Source organism: Vicugna pacos, chromosome 4 (assembly GCF_048564905.1).
Source record: "Vicugna pacos chromosome 4, VicPac4, whole genome shotgun sequence".
Lineage (NCBI taxonomy): Eukaryota > Metazoa > Chordata > Mammalia > Artiodactyla > Camelidae > Vicugna > Vicugna pacos.
The window spans coordinates 72,471,985-72,498,886 of NC_132990.1; the positions used below are offsets into that span (position 1 = coordinate 72,471,985).

Here is a 26,902-nt window from a genome sequence, read left to right on the forward strand (position 1 = left end):
ACGATCTCTCTGCATCCTTGTGGCTGGAGCTGGGCCTTGGAGAGCCCTGTGAAGCAAGGAGTCCCAGTCAGCCCCAGGGGTGCAGGCCTTGAGGGTGTGGGGGGCGGGGTGAGCCCCTCTGTGTGCAAGCTGGCAGGGATCTGAAGGGGCCCTCCCCCAGCGGCTCTGTCTAGTGCTAGGCTGCTGCTCTGTGACCAGCATCTAGTCAAGGCCTGACCTTGGGAGGAAGGCTCGTTTGGCCCCTGTCCTCACCAGGTGCGGCTTGATCGAGCACTGGTGTCACTTAGGCCAGAAGGAAGGCAGTGGTGGAGCCAGGCCAGGCCAAGCCAGAGGCCTAAGGACCCAGACCCCAGAGGACAGGCGAGCAGGCAGCTGCAGCCTTCAGGGAGCAGAGGAAGGGAGTGGAGGACCCACCTGGGAACAGCGGGACGGGATGGGCACAGTCAGGAACAGCAGCAGCAAAGCAGATGCCCGAGGCACACTGACGCCCATGGGGTCAGGAAGCTGTTTCTCCGGCATGTCTGTGGAGCTCGGGGCCCGGGCCTGGTTACCCAGGAGAACAGGTCGCCCTGGGGTTGGCCCCTCTTCTGTGAGGCCACCGCGCTTATTGATCTGTGTTCCTTTTCCAGGCAGTAGTGAGAGCTCAGAGTTTAGTGAAGAGATGTCTTCAGGGCTGGAAAGGTGAGTGTGGCCTCAGCACGGCCTCCCTCCCAGGGGAGTCGCTCAGGGCCCGAGGGAGCTGGAGACCAGCCCCAACCCATCTCACCCCCAACCCCTGGCCCCGCCTGGTGAGGCTGCCCTGTAGCTCCAGGGGCAGGGCCGGCTAGGAGGGGAGGCAGCAGAGCAGGATGGGTGTGGGGTGGGGGTCCCAGCCCCCTGCTCTGAGCAGCCCCACTCATCATCTGGTTCAGAACTAGCCCAGGAGCCGGAGGCCCACGCCTCTTCCTCAGGCTGAGCCCCTGAGGAGACCTGGGTGCAGATTTGGTCTGAAATGTGGGCTCCTGAAACCAGAAGCTTGAGGACAGGCATGCGGCTCCGCCTGGTGGGGTCTGAGAGCGTTGCACCCCAGCCGCCTCAGTCCTTGGGCCAACACCCGCCCTGCTGGGCACTGGTGAGGGCCAGAGGCACCCCGGCCCAGGGATTCCTCCCTGCGATAAGCCCACCTGGCCTCCCACCCCAAAATTCATCCCCTCGCACCTCCTCCACATGCTGGCCCTTTCTGAGCACCAGGCCCCTGGGGGGCTCTGGGGAGACAGGGACTCTGTGAGCTGGGAGCTCCCACAGCCATGGCGCCGCCGCCAAAGGTGAAGGGCATTGTGGTGACCCAAGTTCTGAGGGGAAGCAGGTTGCACCATCCTTCAGAGCAGCCCCTCCACTAGCGTGCAGGGGCCCTTGTGCACACTCACAGCTATACACACTCTCACATGGACAGACACACACTGTCCCCACGTGTACGTGTTCACTACTCATATACACGTACACTCAGGTATTCTCCCACAATTCGGGTGTACACACACCCATGTACATTCACACATACGCACACCTCATACATACATGTGTGTGCGCGCATGCACACACACACACACACACACACACACACCCCTCTGGTACTGAAGCCTCCCATCTCCTCAGTCCCCACAGTCATAAGTGGCCAGAGAGGAGTCAGTCCTCACAGGGCAGGCGGACATAATATAGTGACAAATCATCTTTGTTGAGCATTCCCCGTGTGCCAGGCCGTCTCAGTCTCACCCAGTCGTCAGGCCCTGCTCCACAGTAGTTACTCATGAAACATCCCCGATTTATACATGTGGACAGCAAGGTGTGGAGAGGGGACATGACCCGCCCTGCTTCACGCTCCCCTGGTGGGCAGAGCTGACCCTCATCACATCCTCCTGACCACCCAGCCTTCCTTGTCACCACCATGCTCAGGCCTCATCCACAGCCTCTGTGACGGCTGTGGGGACTGGCCCCACATCCATCAGCCTGTCTGTCTGTCCTTGTGAAACCCCAGGTGGGGCCCAGAGAAGGGGAGGGACAACGCCCTGAGCCCTCGGAGCTCCTCCCTCTGTCCTGCTCCAGGTGTCCCAGAGGGACGTTGGTCTGCTCTCATTTGGGGGTGCAGGCCGGTGGCCCTGCTGCCCTCCCTCTGCCCACGCCAGCAGTGGGTGAGAGCCAGACAGGCCCCAGGCAGACTCTGGATCTGATGAGCCAAAGTTTGACTTTTCTCAGCGCCGGCCAGGGGAGTCCTGGGGCGACCCTGAGGAAGGCGGCTTATGGGCAGCCTGGTGTCTCCCCAGCCACAGGGAGCACTGAGTGGGAACGCAGGCACGGTGCCAAGATCCTGAATGTCAACCAGACTTGAACCTCCTCATTAGCTCATTCGTTCCTTCATTCATTCATTCACTCATTCATTCAAAGCTGTTAAGCGACTGCTCCCTGCCAGACACCACGCTAGTCACTGAGGGTAGAGGGTAGCAGATACAGTTCCTGTTAAGCACCTGTGACTGAGATTGGAGCTACAGGAAGGAAGATGGTGAGAGAATTCCTGCCTCAGGGAGACGGTGCCACACCCCATTCAGGGGGAACACTGAAGGCTGTAGCGTTTCTCTTCTCTCAGTTAGAATTTGGCATTAGATTTACTGTCTGAATGTCTGTAATAGATGTTTTAGGGGTGGGATCTCTTGCAAGCACTGGCCTCACAGACAGCTCACCTGCGTGGATGCCTGGCCCTGCCTCCAGTAGCCTTCATAGCGGCCCCACAGGGAGAATTCCTGTTTCTCGTTTCCTTGGGACCTCACTCCTGGTCAGCACCTCCTTGCTGAGGGGAGCAGGAGACCACCTGCTTTGGAAGATGCCAGTGGGGCTAGGATGTCCCCTCCAGTCCCTTCTGAGACCCAAGGCGGTCCTGACAATCCTGACGCAGCTGCCCCTTGGCCTCCAGCTCCTGTGGGCCAGCCTCCAGTCTCCATTTCCAGCTCCTCATGTCCACCAGGAAGAATCCACTCCCTCAAAAGCATGTGAGCTTTCTAGACTCTCTGAAGACCCCATGGAGAGGACTTACCTCACGCACTTTGAAATCTTTGTAAAATGTTGCTCTTTTCTCTCACAGTTCAGTGACCACAGTTCATTGCCACCTGGGCCCCCCTCGTTCCTGAGCTTTGCCCACCCACTGTCCAGGCCCACTGGGTCCGGCCTCCCCCGGGTCACATCGCTGCTGCTCATTAAAAAGGAGCAGATTCCCTTTTCCCCAGAAGCCAGCGCCTCACCCTGCCTGGGCCCAGAGGCCAGTGGCTGCCCCCAAATAGCCTCCAAAGTACTTTTTAGCCCAACAGAGCCTCCCCTCTCGGACCCTGCCAGCTGTCCCTGGCAGACGCTGTAAGAACGCAGAGGGTGCATCTTTACCCCTGCCTGGGCAGAAAATGGCCTCGGAACTAGAGCCAAGTGCAGGAAAGGGCTGGGCTCCACCCGCAGGAATGAGGTCCCGGCTTCTCCAGCCCCCAGAGGCCAGACTAGGTTGGGGGGCAGCACTTTGCCCCACAGCCCTGAAGTTTATGGGCCATAACCTTCAACTGACTTTCCTGCCAGCCCTCTGGCCCTGGTGACAGTCTTGGCCTCGGCCAGGAAGAGAAACAGAGCCAGATACCAGCATGCAGGGCAGGGAGGCCCCGAGCCAGTGACCCCCACCCCCGGCACACACCCCTCTGTTAGTCTGAGGGCACACCTTAGCCTTTATGCCACTGGGAACAGGCGGGCAGGAGGGTTCTCACTGTCCAGCCAAGGGTGGGATCATTTGGCCCGGTCTTGCAAGTTTGCCTTCCCCTAGTTCAACCGCATGAACGGACATTTCAGCCCTGCAGCCAAAAGGCATCCTTGGGTGGCATCCAGAGCCCAGGCTGTGCCCAGGGCTTGCCTGAAGTGTCCAGCCCTGAGGAGCACGTTGGAGCCCCCAGAGCCCCAGGGACCCAGCGGGCTGCTCTCTGGGAGTGGGCCAGGCATGGCCACCAAGCCCTGCTCTTGCTGGGACTGTGGAGTGAGGGTTCAGAGGGCAAGGAGGACCTTCCACTGCTGCTCTCATCCTCCTGTCCCCTCATCCATCTCAGCCTCAGCGAGGTCTCAGAACCTGTGGGCTGAGGAGGGACAGGAACAGACTGGAGCCATGAGGCGGCCAGACCCAGGGAGGTGTTGGTCATTTCTCAGCCCCTGGGCTGCCCTCAAGGCCCTCCCCTGTCTTTGGAGCCCAGAGGACAGGTGGTGGTCCTGGGTCAGGGCCCTCAAGAACCAGAGGCCGGAGTCACTGGGGAGGGGGCGAGGGTGGGACTCTCCCTCACGTTCGACCTGCCGTTTTCTCACCTCAGGGTCCTGGGAGGTCTCAGAAAGGGAAAGGGGAGGGGGGGTTAGCCAGGCCTGCCGGTAAGAGGTAACTGCTGCTTCTTTGTGCCTGAGTCGGCACTAAAGTGAGAGCAAGAGTATCAGCCCAGGAGTGAAACATTTTAAATGGGGTTTTTAGAAAGAGCAAAGCGGGTGATAGGGATGAACACGTATGCGTGTACATGTGAAAGCACAGAGTATCATTCATCGTGGTTATCCCTGCCTGTAGAGTTACTGAGTGAGTTTCTTTCTTTAATTTTCTTTTTCTGTATCCTGCACATTTTGTACAATGGGTAAATGGTTCTTTGACACCCAGGAAAAAAAACAACAGTTAACTTTTTAAAAGAGGGTATAATCGGGAATGTTTACCGGTCTGTTTTTAAGAGGTGAAATATGAAAGCATGTCACGAAGTTCTTTACAAGGTACTCAGCCACCCATCTTCTCCAGTCTGGCATTGCCGGGCTGCGTGGAGGAGCCTGCTCACCTGGCTTATGGGCCAAAACATGGGTGGTGGAGAGACCAGGAGGCAGAGGGGTCCTTGGAGGAAGCCCCGGGTGAGAGAGGGGAGGAGAGCAGGATGGGACAGCACATCAGCCCCTCTGTACCCCGGGGCAGGGACGGAGAGGGCTGCAGCCAGGGGCAGGGCATGGCTCACAGCCTGGGTGGGAGACAGACTCAGTCAGCCATGCCAGGTGCCCAGTAGGTGGGAGAAGACGTGTGGCACGCAGAGGGAGAGTCCACCAGGGCGACCCGAGCCAGGCTGCGGGTCCAGGGGTGGCTTCTGATAGGGGCGATGGTTCAGCAGAAGCTGGAGGACATTTGGGGAAGAGGACCACAGTGGGCCCTCCAAGGGGTCCTGGGACCGAGGAGGCTGTGAGACCAGAGTCGTGTTCCAGGAGGGGAGAGGTGGCCCAGGAGTGCTGGGTATCCCCGAGTCTCTGCAGGAGATGGGGCTCCATGATGTGCCCTGATCTCTGAAGTTCTTAGAGTGCCTCTGCAGTGAGGGACTGTGGTGGCTTCCGGACACTATCAGCTGCGCTGGAAGGGGCCTGAGGTCAAGGCTGCTTACTTTCTCAGTGACCTTGGGCATGTCTCTCAACCTCCCTGAGCCTCAGGTTCCCAACCCTACAGTGAGAATACTGGTAGGAAATAGTTGGCACACAGGTGGAGTTGCTACATTCGGGGAACTTACTCTGGGATTTGTATGAGTCTCACTCAGTAAGAACCTCTTGCTGTCAAGCAAGTGATCCAGGAGTCTAAGGCTGGGTGGAGAGAAGAGAAAATTCCCTAAATGGCAGTTCACTCATCATGGGATGGATAGACTACAATGAAGACAAATGTCCACCAGCCCTGCTGGTCTCCAGCGTGACACTGAACTGTGGGGAGGGCCCCTTTAAGAGGGTGCTGTAGGCAGCTGGCCCCACAGGTGCTCTGGGGTGTAGAGCTTGGCTTGTTGCTTTTAGCCTATGAAATCTTCCAACATCCTTAGGGAGACCCAGGGAAAGCGGAATCATGGCAGCAGAGCCCCAAGCCTGCTACCCTCAATTCAGAGCCTTTAAAAATACTCCTTTCCTTCCTGGAGACAATCAGAGGACTCTGGTAGATGCCCTGATACAAGAGTGCCTCTTGATTCCCAAACTGCACAGCATGTTGGGAGACGGAAGCGAGGCTTTGTGGGCAACCCTGGAGTGAGGGGTCCACCTCAGCTGAAGTGTAACCCTGAGGATGGCCGTTTCCTTGGTGACTCTCACAAATGCCCTCACTGCCCCCCGCCTCATGGCGGAGGCCTAGGAACCCCACAGGCTCATGCCTCTCACCCGCCCACCCCTTGGTCTGGTTTCCCCAGATCCATCCTGCTCTGTGTTCCCATTCTGCTGCTCTGCCTCTAGTGGCAGCCCAGATGGGCGATGCGCCAAGCTTCTGATTTTGGTTTCCCCTCAATATTCCATCTCTTGCCTTGCTCTCAGCAACAGACTCTGAAGTCTGACAAGTGAGGCTCCACCCATGAGCTCAGGCCCCTCTAGGAGAGAAGAGCAGGCAACTGTCCCTGGCCTTTTGCTTGACCTTGTCCTTGGGCCCTGACAGACGGGGCTGGGCCCTACCTGCTAGCTACTGCAGCTTCACAGGTAGCTGAGAAATCTCTGCCCACAGCCTCTCTGTCCGGTACCTATGGCCCCTCAGAGTCAGGTCCTAGAAGGTGGGCAGGACCCTCCTTCCATCGTGTGTTGCCCCCTCTACCATACCTGCTGTGCTCCCCTCTCTTTCTGCAGCCTAGGTTTCTAGAAACTGTCAGCTTACACAGGGGAAGATGGACACCTCACAGCTCCCAAGTTTACATGTTATAGCTTCACTCAGCCTCAGAGCCTGACAGTCAGCCTCTCAAATCTGGTTCCTAAACGGATCAGGTGTTCTGTCCACTCAGCTAAGTATGTGGTACAAATATGGCTTCTAGGAACCCACTCAGTGAATCAGGGACACTGCCCAGAGAAAATGTGACTCCCAGATGGGAAAAGTCCTTTAACAAGTCCTGCTGGAAGGGACATCCCAGGGTCCAGCAGACTCAGGGAGGCAGCTTCCAGCCCACAGATGAGGGTGGCTCATCGGGAAGTGGCCAGGCCCAAGCCCTGGTCTACTGGGATGGCTTCCCGTCATGGCTTTGCTGGCGCAGGTGGACACTGCTGATGAGCAGCGTCACCTGGACCCGTCCCCAGGTGCGCTCCTACCAGGGGCTCTGTGCACTGGAGGTAGAAGAATGACTCCTGAGACCTCAGTGTAATTATTATCCAAGACTCCTCCTTGCTCCCCACTCCCAACCAGCAACAGAAACTCAGGGCTTTTTGAAATTTAACCCCCAAGATACCTACCACCTAGTGTGTACCAGAAAGCCATTGAGAGGAAGATGCCTTTCAGACCTGCCTCGGCTAATTTGAATTCTTACGATGCCATTGGCCCGAGCAGGACCCTGGCTACTTCCATCTCAACAGCAGCACTTTTCTTCTTCTTCCTAGTGTTGTGACCTTGGGCAAGTTACTCCACCTCTCTAAGCCTCAGACTCCTTATCTATAAGGTGGGGATAAAAATAGTGCCTGCCCCACAGTGTTGTGTGATTAAACAGGCTAATGATTGAATACTGCTTAGCACATTGCTGGTACCCATCACCCCCATCACCCAAATCATCTCATCATCCCCATCATCACTGTCATCTTATCATTTGACCACCCTCATCCCATCCTCATCATCATCACCATCATCCTGTAACCATCATCATCATCCCCACTATCCTCCTCCTCATCATCATCTTGAACACCTTTTGAGACTGAGGTGTTCTACTTGGTTGCCAGCCTACGTCTTCCCCAGACCAGACTTCCCATGAGGAGGGTTACCTACTGCAGCCAAGATCTATCCCTGGGAGGGAACAGTAAGACGGCCTTTCTGGGATACATTCTGTCAGCCACGTGTTCCCAGAGTGATGCTGGGAAAAGTGTCTGTGGTTCTGAAGTTGGGAGCCCCCATATCAATTGGAGAAATCCCATGATGTCTAGAGTTCACCACTGCCCATTCATTTTGCATTTCTGGCCCTGCACATTCAAATAGCAAATCTTCTCAAAGCAGGAAAGTGATCAGATGGTCTGGTTCCAGTGCCTGAAGATCCTGGCTGCTCTGTGCTGATGCTAGCAGACCAGCCAGAGCCACCCCACCTGTGACAGCCCTCCTCCAGTCCTCGAGGGCTTGCCTTGGGAGGGAAGGCTGGCCACCACCCTGTCTCTATGCTCCTAAAAGTTGGCTTTGGAGAAGAGTCACCATTACATTGCCCTTCAAGGCCAGCGTCACCTCCCCAGGGTCCAGGTGGAGCAGGCTCTGATCTCCTCCACTGGGAGCAAATTGACTGATGGGCCCTCTGCTCACATGGGAAAGATGTCCTCCCTTTGTGGGCATCTATGTCTCCATCCATAATGACAAGCCACTGGGGTGGGATGAGTAGCTTCACCTCCTTGAGCCCCAGTTTCCTCATCTAAGGTGGGTGAGAGCAGTGCCCCTCACATGTATGAAAGTACTTAGCCATCTCATGGTAAGTGGATCATAAATGGCAGCTGCTCTTAAGTGTCAGGCAGCCAAAACCATCAGGAGAATTCTCCCATCGGGGAAGCCAAGAGACCAGGGGCCTGGGAGATGGCCCCATCCCAGGAGATCCAGAGTCTAAGAATTTGTGGCCATTCAGTCTCACAGACGCTGACAAAGCCCATTCAGTGTGAGCTGCAGCAGAAACTTACAGGTAATGGTGCCTCTGAGAACAGAATGCCAGGAAGCTGCCCACAAGGTGCTGGCTCCAAAGGGACCCAGACCCTATGGCTGACTTCTCCACGTGTGACAGCCCAACCTCTGTCCCACCCTGAAAAGTGCAAGAGGAACTTGGAGCATCAGATAGACCTGGGTTCAAGTCCTGGCTTACTAGCCTCATGCCTCAGCTAACTGTCTTCAAATCACTGAAACTCAGTTCCCCATTCTGGAGAGGTTAATAGTGCTTAAACAAAACTTGGGCAAGATAACCAATGGCCTGATGCACAGGAGCAGTCACTAACTAGTAACTCTTCCTTGGGCCACCCCAGTGGCCCCCAGTATCCCTGCACCCCAACCAGTCCAGTGCGCTGGGGAGCACCTCACTCCTTTAGGAAGAACGTAAGGAAAGAGTGCTTAAAAGGCTAGACTGGCTGGAAGATGCTGATTGAAAGCTTTTTGTCAACAAATGTCTGTCCTGCCAAGTATCTGTTAACTATGCAGCCATGGACTGTCTCAGAAAAGGGGAGAGAATGATGGAGAGAAGATAGCAGCACTGATCACGTCGCTCTGTCTGTGGAACAGTCCACTGTCATCACACATTTTCCTGGGGTACCAGAAACAAAAACTCAAGAGAAGAAAGGTGGAAGACAAGGGGCCGAGGATCCAGCTCTGCGAGGGGAGGCTCCGTCTCCAACTCCAAATAGACAGCAGCTCTGAGCAGGAATCCAGAGCAGACGAGGAGATGTCCTCCAGGCACAGGGATGTCACTGCAGAAGAGTTTACTGTCAGATCCGGCCCTGACTCAGAAGAGACCCGGGTTATGGCTGGGGAGGAACGCATCCCTGGAGGCAGTCTGTTAGCTGTCCAGGAAGCCTGTTCAAGCCTGGGGCTGAGATGTGCCGTGGTGTCACACCCAGTTGTAAGGAGAGGGAGGAGGCAGACTGGCCTGTGGGCTGGGAGTTGAGCGTGCCAGGGCCTCAGAACCACGGCTTATGGTGGGGGTGGGGGTGGAGTCAGCCTGTGACCATCATCTGTCACAAGGGTATGGTGGGGTAAGGGCTGAGACCCATTGCATTCAAGGACTTGGGGACCAAGCACATGCTGCAGCTCTCCATCACCTAAAGAGTAGCTGATGGACAAAAGGGACAGGGTCCTGCAGCAGTTGACCTGGATGACTGTCAGATTCCCACTAGCCCTGAACTTGGGCCTCTGGACAACAAACCCGAGATGGTCATCAGGAACAGTTCCGTCTTGAGTGGAGGAGGGAGGGGCAGGGAGCAATGAAGCCCCCTCTCAGAGGAACCTGAGATCAGTTATGGTGTGATGCACCTGTGCAATGAATGAGGACCTCCCCACACCACCGCCAGGTGGCCAGTGCTGTCGGGCAATGTACAGCAACATGGGACTGGCAGTGGACAACAGGGAATGCTTGAAAAAGAAGTCTGGACCTTGTCTGGCTTTATAAATTGGGTTACTTCATTGTTTGGCCAATGGAAAGCTATAGCCCAGAGAGAGACCCTACTGCAGGGGTGGGGAGAAGTTTGAGGACCAAGAAGACCCAGGAAGTCATTCTACTAAGAGAGGAAAGGATAAAGAGAGGGGAGAAAGATGGAAGCCTCCTCCCACATAGGTTAAGCTCCCTGCTTTCCTGCACCTCCCCTGGAAAGGCTCACTGCTGGGGAACTACGGGTGACAGAGAAGCCAGATGGGTGGCCCACGGAGAGGTCCTGGATCATGAACTCTCGGACGCTGCAGCAGGCCACAGAGCAGGTTTGCAGGGGACCGTCTGGGGCCAGCAAAGGAGACTGTCCGGTGGAGAAGACAGACGTAGCCCGCAGAGGAATTCAGTTGTACCCTAGTGAATAATGATGCTGCACATGCCCCACCTCCCACACCGGGCCAACGTGCAAGATGGCCCACAATTCTGCGTCTGTGTGCGCGCATTTCATTGGATTGACCGCGGAATATTTGGGCTGTACGGCATATTCTGTTAAACATCTCAACCTCACATTGGGATAAGTGGGTGTGCCTGGATTTTAGTCATCCCTTTGACCCTGGAAGAAAGGTGAACATTTAATTAAAAGGTAAAGGAAACACTTAACTGGAAACTTGGGGGCTTGCCCAGGTGGAGGCTCTAGAGGTGTTGTGTTCCCTGACCTAGCAGCTCCAGATGTGCCCCAGATGTGCTTGCAGTGTGACTGGGGAGGCTGGGGGAAGAGTTGGTGTTGGGGCTTCCTGAGCTAATGGTCACAGAGTCTGAGATGCCCTTGCCTCCTTCAGGAATAGCTGGTCTTTCCAGGCTTTGACTAAAACTCAACCCTTTTCCTCTGAAGCAGGGGACGTCTGTATGCCACGCTGGGGCCCAACTGGCGGGTTCCAGTTCGGAATTCTCCCAGAACCCGGAGCTGTGTCTACAGGTATTCATTTATTCATGTGCTCATTTATTTGACAGGTAGCTCTAGGGTGCATATGGGATGCCAGGTACTGAGCTAGAGGCTGCGGATGAGGACACGGCCTTGACCTCAGTCTGTGGGGCTGTTGCTTCAGGAGAGATGGAAAAGGAATGGAAAATCGCAGGTGCCAGTGATCCAGAGAGGAGGCCTCCCTGGAGGAAAGATTGGAAGAGTGACAGGAATTAGCCAAATAAAGGGAAGGGAGGCGTAGGGGCAAGAATACCCCCAGCCCGAGGGACCGCGACAGCTCAGGCCACGAGGCAGGAAGAGCGGGCTGATTCAGGAGGTGGAGAGTCGTGTTATAAGAAATGAGAAAGAGGAGAGGGCGCCAGACGAGGCTGGAGGGGTGGGCTGGAGCCCCGTCCAGCAGGAGGTAAGGATAGTGGTCTCAAAGGCAATGGGGGTGGGGTTGGATGCGGGAGGGGAAGGGGCTGAGGGTAGTGGCACGACCAGGTCGTCCTGGCTGCGGTGTGGAGAGGGCGCGCGGGAGAAGGCAGGAGTGGACTCAGGGAGGCCAGGGGAGAGCACCGGGCAGTTGTTCAAAGGATGATCAAGTTCTGGTCTGAGGTGAGGAGAGTGGGCTGGCTGAGATGGGCAGTCAGACATATTTAGGACGTGGGATCAGTGCATCCTTGGGATTGAAGAGGTTTTGGGGTGGGCGGGTAAGAGAAGAAAACCCCCAGGTTTCTGGCTTATGCAGCCTGGTGGATGGTGATGCCTTTCACCGGGAGGTAGAAGAAGAGCAACTTGGGGGAAGATGCTGGGTTGCGGGAGTTGCCTACCCAGGAAGCAGAAGCTGGAGCTTGGGAGAGAGGCCTGGGCTGCTGCTGCACTTGGACTCTTCGCCTGTAGGTGGCACCTGACTCCCCATAGCAAGGAATAGCTGCAGGGCACCGGACTGTGAGGGGCCCTGCCCGGCTTCTCTCTCCACCCCCATCTCTCCCACTTCCTCGCTACTCCTCCAAGTCTCCTGCCAACACAAGGAGGGGGACTGCAAAGGCCCCAAGCTCCTCAGGCGGAGAGGAAGCCACCGCAGAGGTCAGGATAGGATAGGGACACTGCTAGGGCCTTGCAGCGCTCAGAAAGACAGGCCAGGTGTAAGTTCTCAGCGGTGGGTGAGCCAGGGCCACCTTCTTCCAGGCTCTCCATGCCCTCGGGGCCCTCTGCTCCCTGGCCTTGCCCAGCACTGTTGATCCTCCGGCCTGTGGCAGCGTCATGGACTCGGTGGTGGGGGACCTGTGGGCCCCAGGGAGTGAGAGGGTGCCTGAACTCAGCTCCTCTGGGACCATGTCTGAACGGTGGTCTCTCCCCAGCCCCACCGGCCCGTGCATCTGTACTGTGGGGAGCTCGGCAGCGGTGCCCACCATGGAGGGGCCTCTGAGAAGGAAAACTTTGCTCAAGGAGGGACGGAAGCCCGCGGTGAGTGCAGATGCACTTCTGTCCAGGGGGAGCATGGGCACCAGGGAGGGCCTGGGCTCCACAGACCGACCAACCAGGGTTCCAGCCCTGGCTGTGCCACTGAGTGGGCAGGGCCTTGGTTTCCACATCTGTAAATTGGAGCCCTCCATCCTGGGGGACTTGGCAGGAATGTCACGTGTGTGGCAGTGCACACAGTGAGCAGGCAGTGAGTGGGGCAGTGCCATCATCCTGAGGGCGAGCAGAACCCTGGAGCCCCAGGAGGCCGGGTGGACACTGCGCCTGAGAGGGTCAGCACAGCGTGGGTGGTACCCCCCATGCACGTTCCCTCTCTCCACCCCACCCCCTGCCCCCGCCCGGCAGCATCATGAAACACGTGCTGGAAAGGACAGGGAGAGGGATTTAGGAGGCCTCTCAGGCTCCACTGCTAGCCGTCAGGTCACCCTGTGCTGGACCTGGATGTCCCGGCTCCATGACCCCCATCAGTGGCGGGTCTCAGCCCTTCCCAGAGTCCTCTTTGTTGGTTCCACGGAGCATCCACGGCAAGGTGCCTGCAAACCCTCCTATGAGCTGCGTCTCTAGGCAGCGCCTGCTCGTGTCTCCTCTGCCCTTCCTGTCCTGCCCCGGCTGCTGCTTGCCCCCGTCCGCTGCCCACACAGCCACTTGGAGACTCTCCTGAAGATGCCAGGCCCCTAGCCCCGGTGCTGCTCTAGAATCTCCCATCTCCGGGTGCCACGTGGTTCTTGTGAGAGAAGAATCTTCACCCCAGCCCTGGGCCAGACTCTGTCCCTTGGACCCAGAGTATCGCAAAGCATGCTGTGACGTGAGGCCCTATATCTGGCCTGCTATACAGACCTGTCTACTGTCTACCTGTACCCACAGCGAGGCAGTATCCTAAAGGCAGTGTTTTCCCAAATGCTGGTCGGCCCACTGGTGACTGATGAAGTCAGTCCAGGGGGTCAGGACCCATATTTTCGAGTAGAATAGAACAGACTAGAAAATGTCAGAGTCCCTTCCACATAGTAAAGGTGAGTCTTGTTTCCTGAAGCTTCTTTCAGTTCGACATACATATATACATGTGTGTGGTGCACCCCTGCGGGTGTCGTCAGAAAGGTCAGAAAGCCACTACTTTCACTCTCTTAGGGGACACAGCTCCCCGCTCCCCATGTGAAGAGGAGGACTTGGAGGTTGTGATGCAGGGCTGACTGCTCCTGTACACTCAACCCTGTCCTTCCAAGACAGGATATCTGCTCCGCCTTTGCAGAACCAAAAGGCCTACTGGTTTTTCCAAACCAAGGAGCAGAGCCCCGAACAGGGGATTCAGCCTTCATGTCTAAGGAACAGAAACCAAGCCCGCAGCTTGGCCCTGTCGGCTGTCCCCACTTCTAGCTATAAACACCCGCAAAGCACTGCCGTTCAGTCTCAGCCAGAGCACCCGCACCGCAGACACTGTGGTTCTGCTGGGCTATGGTTTAGCATGTCCCTGTTTTAAAACTGTTTTTCCCAGAACATTCTTGGGTTCAGGTCACCCGAGCAGACAGAAGTTATGCCTTGGCCCTGCCCTAAACAAGGTGGGGAAAGGAGAGGCTCTGGGAGTAAAGGAGCTGGAGAGGGGAGGGAGAGCGGAGGGCTGAGGGCTGATGAGCTCAGAGGCGCTGGTGAGGAGTCTCCCTCCTCTGGGCCCTGGGGGGAGTGGCATCGAGGGGGTGGGGGCAGGAAAGAGATGAGGCCTGCACTGGCACTGATCTGGAGGAGGGGGCGCCCTTCCACTCATGTGGCTGGGTCTCTAATCAGGCGGAGGGGGGACTCTGCCCCTTCCACTCGCAGCATTGTCACTCTGCCTCCCCTTCCTCCATAGCTGTCCTCGTGGACCAGGTACTGGGTCATACTCTCAGGATCCACCCTCCTGTACTACGGAGCCAAGTCCTTGCGGGGCACAGACAGGAAACACGTACGTTCCACAAAAAGGACTCTCCGTGCTGAGACTTCATTTAGTGCAACCTGCAGGGGAGTGGGTGGGGGCGGAGAAGGACCTTTGCCTGGCTCAGGTCGGCCTTCCTTGAGGAGCGGAGGGTGTGGGCCTCCTGGCCATGCTGTTGTTCTTCTGCAGTACAAATCCACACCTGGCAAAAAGGTCTCCATTGTGGGCTGGATGGTGCAGCTGCCCGATGACCCCGAGCACCCGGACATCTTCCAGCTGAATAACCCCGACAAAGGTAGGCAGCAGCCAGGGCTGGTTCCTGCAGCTTCTCTCTACTCCGTTTCTTCCTTTGCCAAATGTGCATTTTGAAACAGTAGGAACCTTTGAGGCTGCTGCTTTCCCTTTGCTTTAGGGAAAAGCACAGGATCCCCTCAATGGTCCACAAACGCTGCTTAGATCATAGTGGGTGGGAGCAATGTGCATGGCACGTGGCTGCAGGAATCCTTTTCAACTATCCCCCCTGGAACTGTAGCCTCAGGGTCATGGAATAAATAACATAACACTGGATAAGGCAGTGACCGTGTGGCTGGAAGGGGCTTTGGGCTCGGGAGGTTTCAGGATGCCCCAGATTTGCCTGGTCCCTGAGACTCTGACCATGTCCACTCTAAGGCCAAATCAGAGAAGAACTCTTTTATAAAAGCTCCAGTTTTAACTTAACTAGTCATCTCCCATCTTCTCCTGGTTTTATCCTTCCCCCATGACCATGCAGAGAAGGACAGGTTCTGGGTGCCATCTTGTCCAAGAAACTGGTCTGTACTGACGTTCAGAATAGGCCGTGCTAGTCTCCTCCATAGCCCATATCACATGACAAAACCCCAAATTTCCTGGGTCTTAGGTTCTAGGCAGACCAGTTCACGGGTGCTGTAAAGTCCCCGAGCATCTTCACACCTTCACAGGGATGTTCCAATGCAGAGTTCATGCACCTACAAATCACCTGCAGATCTTGTTGAAATTCAAATTTGGATTCAGTGGATCTGGGGTGGAGACCAAGATTCTGTGTTTATAACAAGCTCCCAGGTAATGCAGATGCTGCTGCTGGTTGAGTGTCAGGGTTTGAATGTTGTTAGCTGGGAATTAAAGGAACGAGAGCCTCAAGGAGCCCGGGGAATGGAGAAGAGAGAAGCCAAGTTTGCTGTTCTGCTTCTGAGCAATGGAACCACGGACAGCTACCCACGTGTCATAGTATGTCCTCAGTCTGGTCACCATTTGAGTTTCTTCCTCAAGTCTCCAGAACCAGATTAAAGGTGATTTCCTTAGGAAGTAAAGGCCATGCCTACACAAGCTTGACCATATGACAACAGGCCACTCTTGGGGCTGAGCCCAGAGGAAACACTGTGCCCAAGCAGAGGGAAACGTGACACAGCAGGTGGCCAGGGCCCATGGATGGAATTCAAGGGGTCTGCGAACTTGGGTGGGGAAAAAATCACACCTCCATTTTCCATGACCTCTAACTCCTTTCATTATAATTAAACGACTAACTAGAATGTTCACAGTACCTGTGATTTTATCTGCAAGAGACACCATGGATATTTCCATATCAAATATTATCACAGGTACCTCCAAGTCTCATTTTTGCTCACTTCTTTGCAGTCACAGTGCAGTATCAGACCTGCCCCCAGATCTTGTTATGAGGGCATTAATAGAGAAGCGTGGAAAGAACTGTATCACTTATTTATATTTTAGTAGTTTGGTAACTGTATTTCAGTATTATTGATTTTCTTTGTATTTATTGTATGCGTTTGAAACATTATTCTGAGACGGGTCCACAGGCTTCACCAAAGCCAAAGGTGTCAAGGCCAGAAAAATGGTTAAGAGCCCTTGTCCAAGAGACAGGCAGGAAGCCCGGGAGGCGGCTCCTCTGTGTACCCCAAGGCTGCCTCTGGCTGTTCCTGATCTTCCCTAGTGTAGGTACCCATGTTCACGTTTATCTTCATGCCGCTGTCACAGGTAGAGCCTCCCATGTGACCTTCCTCTTAACTGGCGGTTTCTCTTCCCGGCAGGCAATGTTTACAAGTTCCAGACTGGTTCCCGGTTTCATGCAATACTGTGGCACAAGCATTTGGATGATGCATGTAAAAGCAACAGGCCTCAGGTAAAGTCACCGAAGTCCTGCTTGTCACCCGAAATACCCTCTCCCACCCTTGGGACTAAGGGTCCATAGAAAACAGGGCTCCCCCCTCCCCTCAGAGCCTATCAGCTAGGCTTTTGATCAGCCTTTTCCCATGAGACAGGGTTCCCCCTGCTCAGCTTAGAGCGAACCCCGGACTGGAACTTTGAATCTTGCCCCTGTGCCTTTCCCACGAAAGGAAATGCCATGGAAACATCCATCAAGGCAGGCAGCAGGTGGGCTGGTGCCCCAAGCATCAAGCTGCAGCATCTTATTTAGGTCATCCCCCAAAAGCTGATTCATGGGCACACTCCAGTCTGACTAAAGGGACTCCCTGCCCCGCCACACACACACACACTTAGGAATAGTAATACTAACAGCTGGTTTGTTGAGAGCCAGTCACGGCTGCTGATGAATAGGGCTCTCTGGCTCCTTGGCACGTTTGAACCAAGGAAACCTCTGGTCTGTGGGGCCTAGCTTGAGGCTCGCTCCCTCCCCCACCACCGCCAGGAATTGGCCGTATCCTCCCAGCATCCCTGTGAGGTAGGTTCTCTTACTGTCCCCATTTTATGCTGAGGACACTGAGGCTCAGAAAGTGGCAGGCACTTGTTTAAGGCCTGTGGTTAGTAAGATCTAGGCCAGGTCGGTCTGACACCAAAGTCTGCGCTTGCCGGCCCTGAGATTTCGGGCTGTACACTTCAGAGAGCCCTGGCTTACAGCCACACACCAGACAGGGGCAGCCTGGAGCTCGCCGCCCCCCTGGGGGTCGGGTGGGCAGAATTTGGGGTGCTGGTGCCAGGATGGGTACTCCTGTCCCTAAGCTCCCCTGTTCGCCAGGGGTCAGCCAGAAGAGGGGCCTGGGGAGCTGGGTCCCTCTCTCAGCCTGGGGAGGGAGCACCAGGGCTGGAACATCGGATGGTGGCAGCTTTGAGGAGGAAGGTGGGGAGCAGCTCTGAGGTCTGAGGAGACGTCAGCAAAGGCAAGCTCACGACCTGCGGCGTGTGGCACGTGGCGTGTGGGTCCGGGAGGGCAGGGGCTTCAGTTGTGCTGGTCACAGCACAGTCATGGACTTCTCAGCTCTTCAGAGCGGTTCTCATAAAGCAGAGGAAGGTCTCTAGTGGCCTCTCCCATGATTCTGTGCTCAGTTTGGGCCCATTCGGGATTTTTATCTGTCAAATAGGTGGGGACATAAAGGACAAGCTGATCAAAGTATCCAGGATAAGAAGCTAGAAAGCAGAATTAGCAGAAAGTCCTTGACAAACTAAAACAGTGGGACAAGACTGGTATAGGGATAAACTTGAGGTACCACAGGGAAGCTCAAAATAAATTGCGTTTGAGTCCCTCAACTCACTTGCTAGGAATTTGTCCGAGGCACAAGCTCACAGGCTCACAGGTATTACGACCGTTCACAGTAGCATCATCCTTAATAGGGAAAAAAACCCTGGAAACCTCAATGACCCTCAGTAAATCCCTGTTGTGCAACCCGATAGTGATTAGAAAGGCAGAAGCAGGTCCATGTGTGGTCACCTGAGAGGAGCTCAAGACAGAAGTGAAAGAGCAAAGTGTAAAAACACATGTAAGGGTGATCTCTTTGCATTAAAATACATGTGCATGTTTATTACATGCGTGTTTGTGCACATCAAATTTCTACAATGACGTACAAGAAACTACAGTTCTACGGTTTCTAGAGCGTATTTTGTGCATTAAGTAAATGTAATTGCCCATCTCCATGATTGGGAGGGCAGAGTCTTTGGTCAGCGGTCACCTCAAGGCTTGAACAAGGCTGGTGCCATCTCAGGCCACATTAAGACAGGAAGAGTGACCTGACCTCCCGGCTCACCATGCCTGCCCAGGGGGCCCCTCCTTAGCTCGGACGGCCCCTCTGAGAGCACAGTGCTCTGGAGCTTGCCCCCCGCCCCCCCCCACACACAGGTGGCCCGAGACCTCTGAGCAGGAGCGACAGGGACTGATAGCCCTGAGGTGGGCCGCACACATGGTGGGGTGGAGAGAGAGGCAGGGCCTTGGTGTCTGCCCCAGGCAGCAGCCGTGGTGCTGTGGGGGGCCCAGCCAGCGGCAGGGATGGTTGTCCTTCTCTAGGGGGGCAGCCTGAGGGTAGCAGCAAGTAGCAGGGAACTGGGTCAGACTCACTTGGCAGAGGAGATGTTTGGTCAGAGGGACAAAAGGACTGAATTTCGTGTGTGGCAAACGTGGTGTACCATGACAAGGTTTTGCAACATGTAGATGTTTTTGTCCAGTTTTTAGATCTAAGTCGGGGGGAGTGGGAATCTTCTATTTTTTTTCTACTTTTCCCCTTTCAATTTCTAACTTACTTTCAACCAGGTATTCCCGCTCTATGTTGTATGTAATAATGAAAAGTTGGCAACAACTAAATATTCCACAGCAGTGGATTATTTAAATAAGCCACAGTACATGCATAGGATGGCTTATTACAAGGGGGTGCAATGAGGGATGTTAGCATCTATCCCCAAAGCAAATCTCAGAGACTTGGATGAATTTTCTTTTCTGTGAAACTGCATTTCCTAAAATTGTATATACTGACACTGAATACACCTAAACCTTATTTATAGCATACGTGTAAGGTGTAAACCACAGCAATAAAACAAACACCTGGTAAAAAACAAACAAACAAACAAACAAACAAACAAACAACACCTGGTACCACCAGCCTAAAGGCAGGACCTCCCCAGGCCTCGGAACACTTCCTTCCCAGGGTCTTCTTCCTCGTTCTGTCTCCCTTCCACCCACCTGTGCCCCATAACCACTCCTCTGCCTGATTTGTTTGTTTACTGTTCCTTTAAAATGTTAACACATGTATTTGATTCCTTAATGTATTGTCTGGTGTACATTTTTTTTAACTTTTTTTTGAAGAGTGATTCATTTATTTAGGTTTTGTGGGGGGAGTAGGGGTGTAATCAGGTTTATTTATTCTTTATTTTTAGAAGAGGTACTGGGGATTGAACCCAGGACCTTGTGCATGCTAAACATGTGCTCTACCACCCTCCCCCCTAAACTTTTTTTTTATAAATAGAACCATAACTGTATATTTTCTTCTGTGACTTACTTTTCTCCTACAGTGTGTTTGTAAGATTCATCTGTCTTGGTGTCCATAGCTGCCATTCACTTATTTGTAATGATTTTTAAACGTCAGTTCTTCTGTCCGTGATCCCAAGAATGATTTCCTGCTTTTTGCTATTTTGAACAGTGCTGCTATGAGCATTCTTATAACTGTCTCCTGGTGCAAGGAGATGCTTTGTTTCCATTTCATCATTTTGACCAAATTGGCACCAAGATGGATTTGTTTTTGATGAAACTGCTTCTCATCAAATCTCCTGGAACCCCACGGCCATGCTGGGGGAGGAGGCCTGGGGCTGGGGGAGCGCTAGCAGCTTTGAGAGGAGAGGGGAACACCCTGGCCCTGGGGCTGGTGGTCCCCCCCCCCCAGTAAAAGGTGCTGGGATCTGGTCCTGGGGACACAGGTATGAGAAAGTCTTGGGGTTCCCAATATCCCCAAACTTCTCCTTCTTTATGTGCTTCTGCTTGCCGACTCCTGCCACCCCTCAACCACCACCCTCTCCCACTGGTTTCCCCTCAAGGGGCATATGCTTATCCTGCAGGATTGGTTGCCTCTCCACTCCAAATGCATTTGTATTTTTGACCTGAGGGTAGTGGCTGAGAGCGTGGGCTCTGGAGTCTCAGCCCTGCCACTTACCGCTGTGTATGCCACCTCCCTGAGCCTCAGTTTCCTCATCTTTATAATGGGGATAATTCCAGTACCTGCCTCAAGCGGTTGTTGAGAAGACTTGAGGATACAGTCTGTATGAAGCACTGAGAGCCCTGCTGGGCACATGGCAGCCCCGTAACAAAGGGCAACTGTTGTTTTGCCATGCCCTCCTCCCCCTACCTGCTCATTCACAGACTGACTGGGAAAGGCCTGGTCTCTTCCCTTAGGGGCCACCCCCTGTCTTCTCCAAAATAGTCGGGAACTTTGACCAGAGGCTGAGTTTTTTTTTCTAGGTACCTGCAAACCTTATGTCATTTGAATAAGTCTCTGCAGGACTTGGTGTGACTTCAAAGGCTTCTGGGAGCCCGGCCTGGGACTGGAGGTGAAGCGCATGTCCTGGGCACCAGCTGTTGGCCGGGGTGCTGGGACACTCACAGCTGGACTCGTGGGAACGTGGCCCATGGCCTCATGGTCCAGAGGGCTCTGCCGGTGCGGGGTCCACCTTCCGAGCCCCAGCAACCCTCATGACACCCATCTGCAGCACCACCTCACGGGGCCGCGGTCGGTCCCCAAACTGTATACCCCACCCTCTCTCTCTGGGCCCTCGTCTGTCCACCAGCTGCTGCTGCGACCAGAGAGCATCCAGCCCACGTTGGGTCCCCAGTGCTTTCTCCTGCACAAAACAGTGGACAGCGTGACCCTATGTGAGGGACCGGAGGGAAGGAACAGGCTGTGGAACTGGCTTTTTACACCCCAAATGCGCGGGGTCGCTCGCCCACAGGGCTGCCTCAGATTTTGTACAACCCCCGAAGCGTCCTCTCCGTGTGTGTGCTGTATACGTGTGTGTGCGAGCGAGTGTGAACTCTTCGAGAAACATGCATTTTGGCACAAGCCTTGTGACATCACACACTTCATTCTCTTTGAGGCCCTGCTTTAACCTTAAGTGACAGACTTGTCCACCGAGGAAGGTCAGAGTGAGAGCCCAGATCCCCCTGTGTTAAGGGTCCCTCGCATTCTTTTACTGTAAACAAACAATGCCTTAAATTGTGTCTTGTTTTCTGTTCCTATCGGTGCTACTCATCTGGAAGGCCTGCTCCCTGGGCCCCTGGGGCTCTTCCAGGCCTAGTTGCTTTTGGCTCTTCTGAGACAGGACCCGGCTTCAGGACCGTGGACTGGGCCTGCTTGCTTCCTCCCAGCCCCTCCCCGCTCTTCTTGCCCCACCCCCGCGACAGAATGAGAAGTCGCCACGCTTTCTCCCAGCTTCTCCAGGCCGCCTGCACTCAGTGAACGGCTGCATGGAAGCTGCTTTGCACTGACCTCTCCCCGCAGGGCAAGGCTTTGGCTTCCCTCATCTCACCCCTTTGCCTCCACTGCCAGGGCGGGGCCGCTGGGATTCCTGATTACACTGGGGAGCTGAGTGACACTGAGGCCTTAGGCTTCCCCAGTCTTGCCCCCAAACACAGTCACCAGCAAGTTCTCCATCATCCAAGTCCAAGGGCACAATTGTTGATGACCATGGTGACGAGAGCAAAGCCCTGGGGAGTGAATGGTCTGAGCTCTGCTTTCAGTTAAGAGCTCGTCACGTGAACAACATCTGTCATCTGTCACTCTTTGTCCTATTTTTAAGTGACTTTTATTTTGCACAAATACATTTTTATTTAAAATAATGAATACAATTAGCTTTATTTATGGTAGCTTTATCACCATAGCTTTCTCCCCCACCCCATCCCTCTTCTCTTTTTTTAATCTGGGTGTCCTGATTCTGAGAAGCTACCCCTACCTAAATGATTTTTCTGAAAGAAACTGAATTTCTGAGTCCTTGTCGCTGCCATGGTTTCAGAGTTCATACTAATCAGACACCAAACTACTCTTAAGAGTTTCTGGGGAAGATGCTTCAAAGCAACATCTTAACCAGTAAAATGTAATAGGTCAATTTTAAAACTACCAAAGGACCCACTACTGTATTTTGATAAAACAGTGACAGCTTTTCTGAAAATCCAAATGAATTGGTGAGGAAAGTAATTGTCATCAGGGTCTTATTTTGTGGTTGAGCCTTACTGTGACCAGTAACTTAACCCTCTTTTGTAGAAAAGTCTAGAATATTTTCGTGCCAAGAGAAACTCCAGATGGTAAAGTTGATGCCATCAGGCCTTGGCCATCGGTGCTTTGCACACCCACCCGCAGCTGGGGTCCGGATGCATGCACCTGATTTGTACCAACAACAGCTCACATTAGCGTCTAGAGGCTGGGTGAGTACACCAAACACTCCAAAGCCCACTCACCAGAACCACGCAGTGTTAACACTTTAAACTACATTGAATCTGATTCTACCTGTTAATTTAAGTCTTAAGTTTGAATGAAAGTGCAGGACGGGGACATCAGCTACTTATTTTCCTTCCGTTTCTCTATTCTTCAAACTGTCCTGGTTTTTCTGACATGAGATATCAGAGACTCCAATCCAAAAACCTCAACATTTCAGGCTCCACTAAATCAGGTATTCCCTGCCCTTTACAGATTTTTCTTGTCTTTCACAAATGTTTTCCTCTGAGCCTGTGAAATAGCACAATTGCAGTTCTTTTCAAAGTGTTTAGTCTTCTCATTAATTGAGACTGATCCCACATACCCTCCCAGAAACATTCTTAGATTGGACTCTCCAACCTTGAACTCACCAGAAGGCTGTAAGGTACTTGGTTCTCCCAACAGGGGCTTAGGGCCAAGCATGTGAGTTAAGTGCTGATTGTTTTCCCAGTACTGGTTTGTCCCTCAGGCTACAGGTGAGGAGGCCTGCAAGCCTGGGACAGAGGGGCCAGGCACAGACCCCACGGGGGAAAATCCATGGATGGATTCTTACCCTAGAAAGAAGCATTTCTTGGTTTTGCTCCTTGACTGTCCATAGTGCACAAATGACTGTGAAAGCATTGAAGGTGGTATGTCTTGCATGTATATGTTGTATCTTCTTTTTCTTAAGCAAAGAGATCATGGCACCCCAGAATGAAAATGGTAGGCTGCTGTCTCCAGACTGAAGTATGTGGCTGGTGTCCTCATGATGCCCCAGGAACAGCTCATTCACCGCTCCTGGGTGAAATTTTCAGTCCTCTCAGTCGAACACGTTTCAAAACTCAAGATCCGCCAAGTGCATTCTGACAACTGAAATACTTCGTGGAGGTTGGATTTGGTGGAAAGCAGTAGAAATATCGTTCTGAGTGTGTCCAGTGGGAGAGTGTGGCCTCCCTTCCCTCCCTGAAGAAGCCCTGTCCCGACCGTGGAGCCTAAAAAGACACTTGAAAAGGGATTCTGCTTCAGAAAGAACCCACTCTCTCTTGCCAACTGAATTTATAAAGCTTTTTTTTTCTTTTTTTACCAGTATGGCCAGTATTCCTTTCATTGTCTTCCTCCCACCTCCCAAGCCCAAGAAGTATATATTTTAGGATGCCATTTTAGAGGTGGAAAAATGGTCCATGAAAACGGGAAGACATGGGCAAGCAGGGTCCACTTTCATTCCACAGATGGAGTCTAGAGCTCTGGACACACATTACTGATGCTCAGAACCATGTGAACATTGCTAAAAACAGACCTAACTTATTTCTTGTGACTTCATAAGTTACTTTAATCAGACTCACATCATACTGACATGTTGGGTGAGTTCATGTTTAAAAAAAAAAACAACTTTGAGTCCCTTTGAAATCACAGATTCTCTGTGTAAAGCCACCCATTCGCCCATTCATTCTCACCTCTACTTCCTGTGTGCCAGGCTCTACCCAGATAGAAATGGCTGAGGACAAGACAAACCCATCCCCTGCCCTTGTGGAACTGACCACTCAACGAACAAATAGTCCTTACCATGCCATTTCCTCTCTCTTAGCAAGACCCTGCCTCTCTCCTAGCACTGGGTAGAAACCCTGTGCAGATTCCTCCAGAAAGGCTTCAAAAGGCTTACCAGAATGAACAGCCTCTTGACCTGTGGGTTCAGTTGCTGTCCTAGTGGCTGGTTGGCACAGAGCTATGGTTGGGCACATTGGGGACTCCGAGGTAGAACGAGAGAGTAGGATCAGAATGTTCGCAGTATTTACTTCAGAGGTTTTTGGGGTTTTAATTTCAATGTTAAATACAAGTACAGCATGAGCAAGCATTGCACTTTCTTGGGTGTTGAGAACTCGTGCCACGGACCACCTCACAGCCTGTGCTGCCCAAGCGTGGGTTCGCCGTGGGCGGCCGCGAAGTCCCTGCTCGCAGCAGCAACGCTGGGTCATCTGTCGGTTCTATAACCATTAATCTCTTTATCCATTTCTGAATGACTGTGAGCATTCCGTAATGAAACAATAGTAATTAATTTATTAGTATGGTATAATCTTTAATAAATTTCGTGCCAAAATGCATGGTTTTCCACTTAGCATTCAAAATGTTGCGTAGAGAGTAGTTTTCAATTTCTTATGTATTCTTCCAAGTAAGTTGAAAATCGATTTTTACATTTTAATTCGTTTCTTGTTCAATCTGTTGCACTCTCCTGGGCTGTCTTTTTTTTTCAGCAGACCTCCTGCATGCAGTTGTGTAAGGACTTTCCCTAATTCTTGTGAATTGTCTCATCCGCAGTAACCACTGGACATCAGCCCTCTGTGGAATTTAGATTTTTGGTGAAGTATTTTGTTACCTCGGTCTTGTATCAAGTTGCTGTATTTTTCAGCTTGTTACACTGATAATAATTGTTTCACTAATTAAATACTTTAGTGTATAAACATTTTTGTTTACCTCGAAATTAAATGTGTTTTCCAATGAATACGGTTCAATTTATTAAAGTTCTGTGCATTTGCTGAAGCCAGTAGTTGCTGTGCCAGGCAGACACGAAGGAGATGTGGGCACTCAGCATCCAACTAAGAGGTTACTAGAACATCAATGACATACAGGAGCAGTGCCCTCAGTGTCAGTGCTGTCTGCAGTCAGGAGAGGGACTTGGAGGATTTGGGGAAGCTTTAGGGGGCAGGGGCATTTGGAGATTCATTTCAGAGATGGTTGAACACATGGTGGGTGGAGGAGGCAAGAAGACCGAAAGGAGAAGGAGCAGGAGCAGGATGAAGGCTGGGGAAAGCAGGCAACCCAGTCTCACTGGGTAAGGGATTTGTGGGGAGTATTGGGATCTGAGTCTGAAGAGATATGTTGGGGGGAGTTCATGATGCTCAGTGAAACCCAGAAACCCACTCTAGTTTGCGTAAGAGAAAAGGAGGGACTGTCTTACAAGGGTTGTCTCATGGAAACTTGAGGGAAAGACCAAGGTTTGGTCTTGATTGATAGGAAGGAGAAATGGAAAGCCCCCTACATCTTCTCTCTCCCCATCATTCTCTCATGAGACTGGCTTCTCTGCAGGAATGTGCAGCAGTGAAGAAGTACAGGCCTTCTGAGAAAGCACCCTGAAGTTATTGAGGGAGTGTGCACCAAGGTGTGATCCAAACTGGTCGTGGGGGCCCCCGGCCCCGCCTGCCTGGGCTTCCCAGCTAGTGCCTTCCAAACCCGCAGTGGCCAGTTCTCCAAGGACACACTCCCACACACACATACACACTCTTCAGTCTCTGCCCCACCACCCCAGTCACAGGCCAGCATGGCCGCATCTCCCTAGCCATGACAAACTCCACTGCCTGAGGGGGCCCTAGCACAATGGCTCCTCCTGATTTACATGGAACGGTGATTCCAGTTTTACCCGGATAGGGTCGCTGCCCTCGGCCCCAGGAGGGTGTTTAAGGGCTCTGAGATGGATTTAGCTGATTTGGGGAGGAGGTGAGGACGATGTGGTGTGGTGCAGGAAAGTGATGAAGTCAAGACTTGAGCCCACAACTGGTAGCGTGCAAAGCTCCAGCCCCTCAGCCTCACTGCTTCAGGCCCCACAGACGCCACCAGGAAACAACAGTACCTCCACTTAATGGAGAGATCCGCGAGCTAACGCAGACGGTACGGGAGAATTCCTATGCAGCTTGGAGGGCAGACATCGCACCCGGGAGCGTAGCCAGCCAGCCAGGGCCAGGGCACCAGGGAGGTGAGGCGGAGTGGGCGGGGCCACTGGCGGGCGCGGGGCTGTGGGCAGGGCCTTGTTGAGGAGGGCAGGGACCTTGTGGTGGGCGGGCACAGTCAGGGTTGGGGGCTTTGGAGAGAAAAGGTAGGGCCGTGCCTATGGGTGGAACACGGGGAAGGGCGGCCCCCAGACTACGTCAGGAAGGGTCTAGGGGTACTGAGAGGTGGAGGGGCGACTCTCGAAGAAGCCGACCCTAAGGGTGAGGGTGGGGGCTGCGCGTGAGCTCTGTAGTGGGAGGGTAGGTGGGTGGGGCCTGGGTCTATTCTGAGGGCCAATGATCGGGAGGGATGGGGCGGTGGACAGTACAGAGCTGAGGACCGGGTGGGCGTTTGGGACCTAGCAGAGGTGCTGACAGCCGGCAACGGAAACCCGCGGGGCCTGCGCGGGAGGGGCGTGGCTGGAGTGCGGGGCATTGCTGGGGCGCGGGGTGGGGGCCTAGATCCGGCTGAGGGGCAAGGAGTGGGGCTGGACTGAAGTTCGGGGCGGGACTGGGGCGGG

At 53.6% G+C, this 26,902-nt stretch overlaps 1 protein-coding gene across 8 annotated transcripts in view; it reads left to right on the forward strand.

Moving 5' to 3' along the window:
• Positions 1-25,120, forward strand: part of RALGPS1 (Ral GEF with PH domain and SH3 binding motif 1) — a 262,271-nt gene extending 237,151 nt beyond the window's left edge. For 3 of the 8 annotated variants that reach the window (XM_031677558.2, XM_072960155.1, XM_072960158.1), the window contains 7 exons: positions 630-681; positions 10,981-11,064; positions 12,414-12,519; positions 14,375-14,467; positions 14,627-14,732; positions 16,498-16,589; positions 20,640-25,120. In XM_031677558.2, coding sequence (XP_031533418.1) covers positions 630-681; positions 10,981-11,064; positions 12,414-12,519; positions 14,375-14,467; positions 14,627-14,732; positions 16,498-16,589; positions 20,640-20,669 — 563 coding nt within the window. In that variant the 3' untranslated portion in view covers positions 20,670-25,120. Of the gene's footprint in view, positions 1-629; positions 682-2,941; positions 3,109-10,980; positions 11,065-12,413; positions 12,520-14,374; positions 14,468-14,626; positions 14,733-16,497; positions 16,590-20,639 lie in introns of those variants that run through there. The other 5 variants (XM_072960157.1, XM_031677559.2, XM_031677563.2 and 2 more) reach the window with 5 other exon arrangements.
• Positions 25,121-26,902: the final 1,782 nt, after the last annotated feature.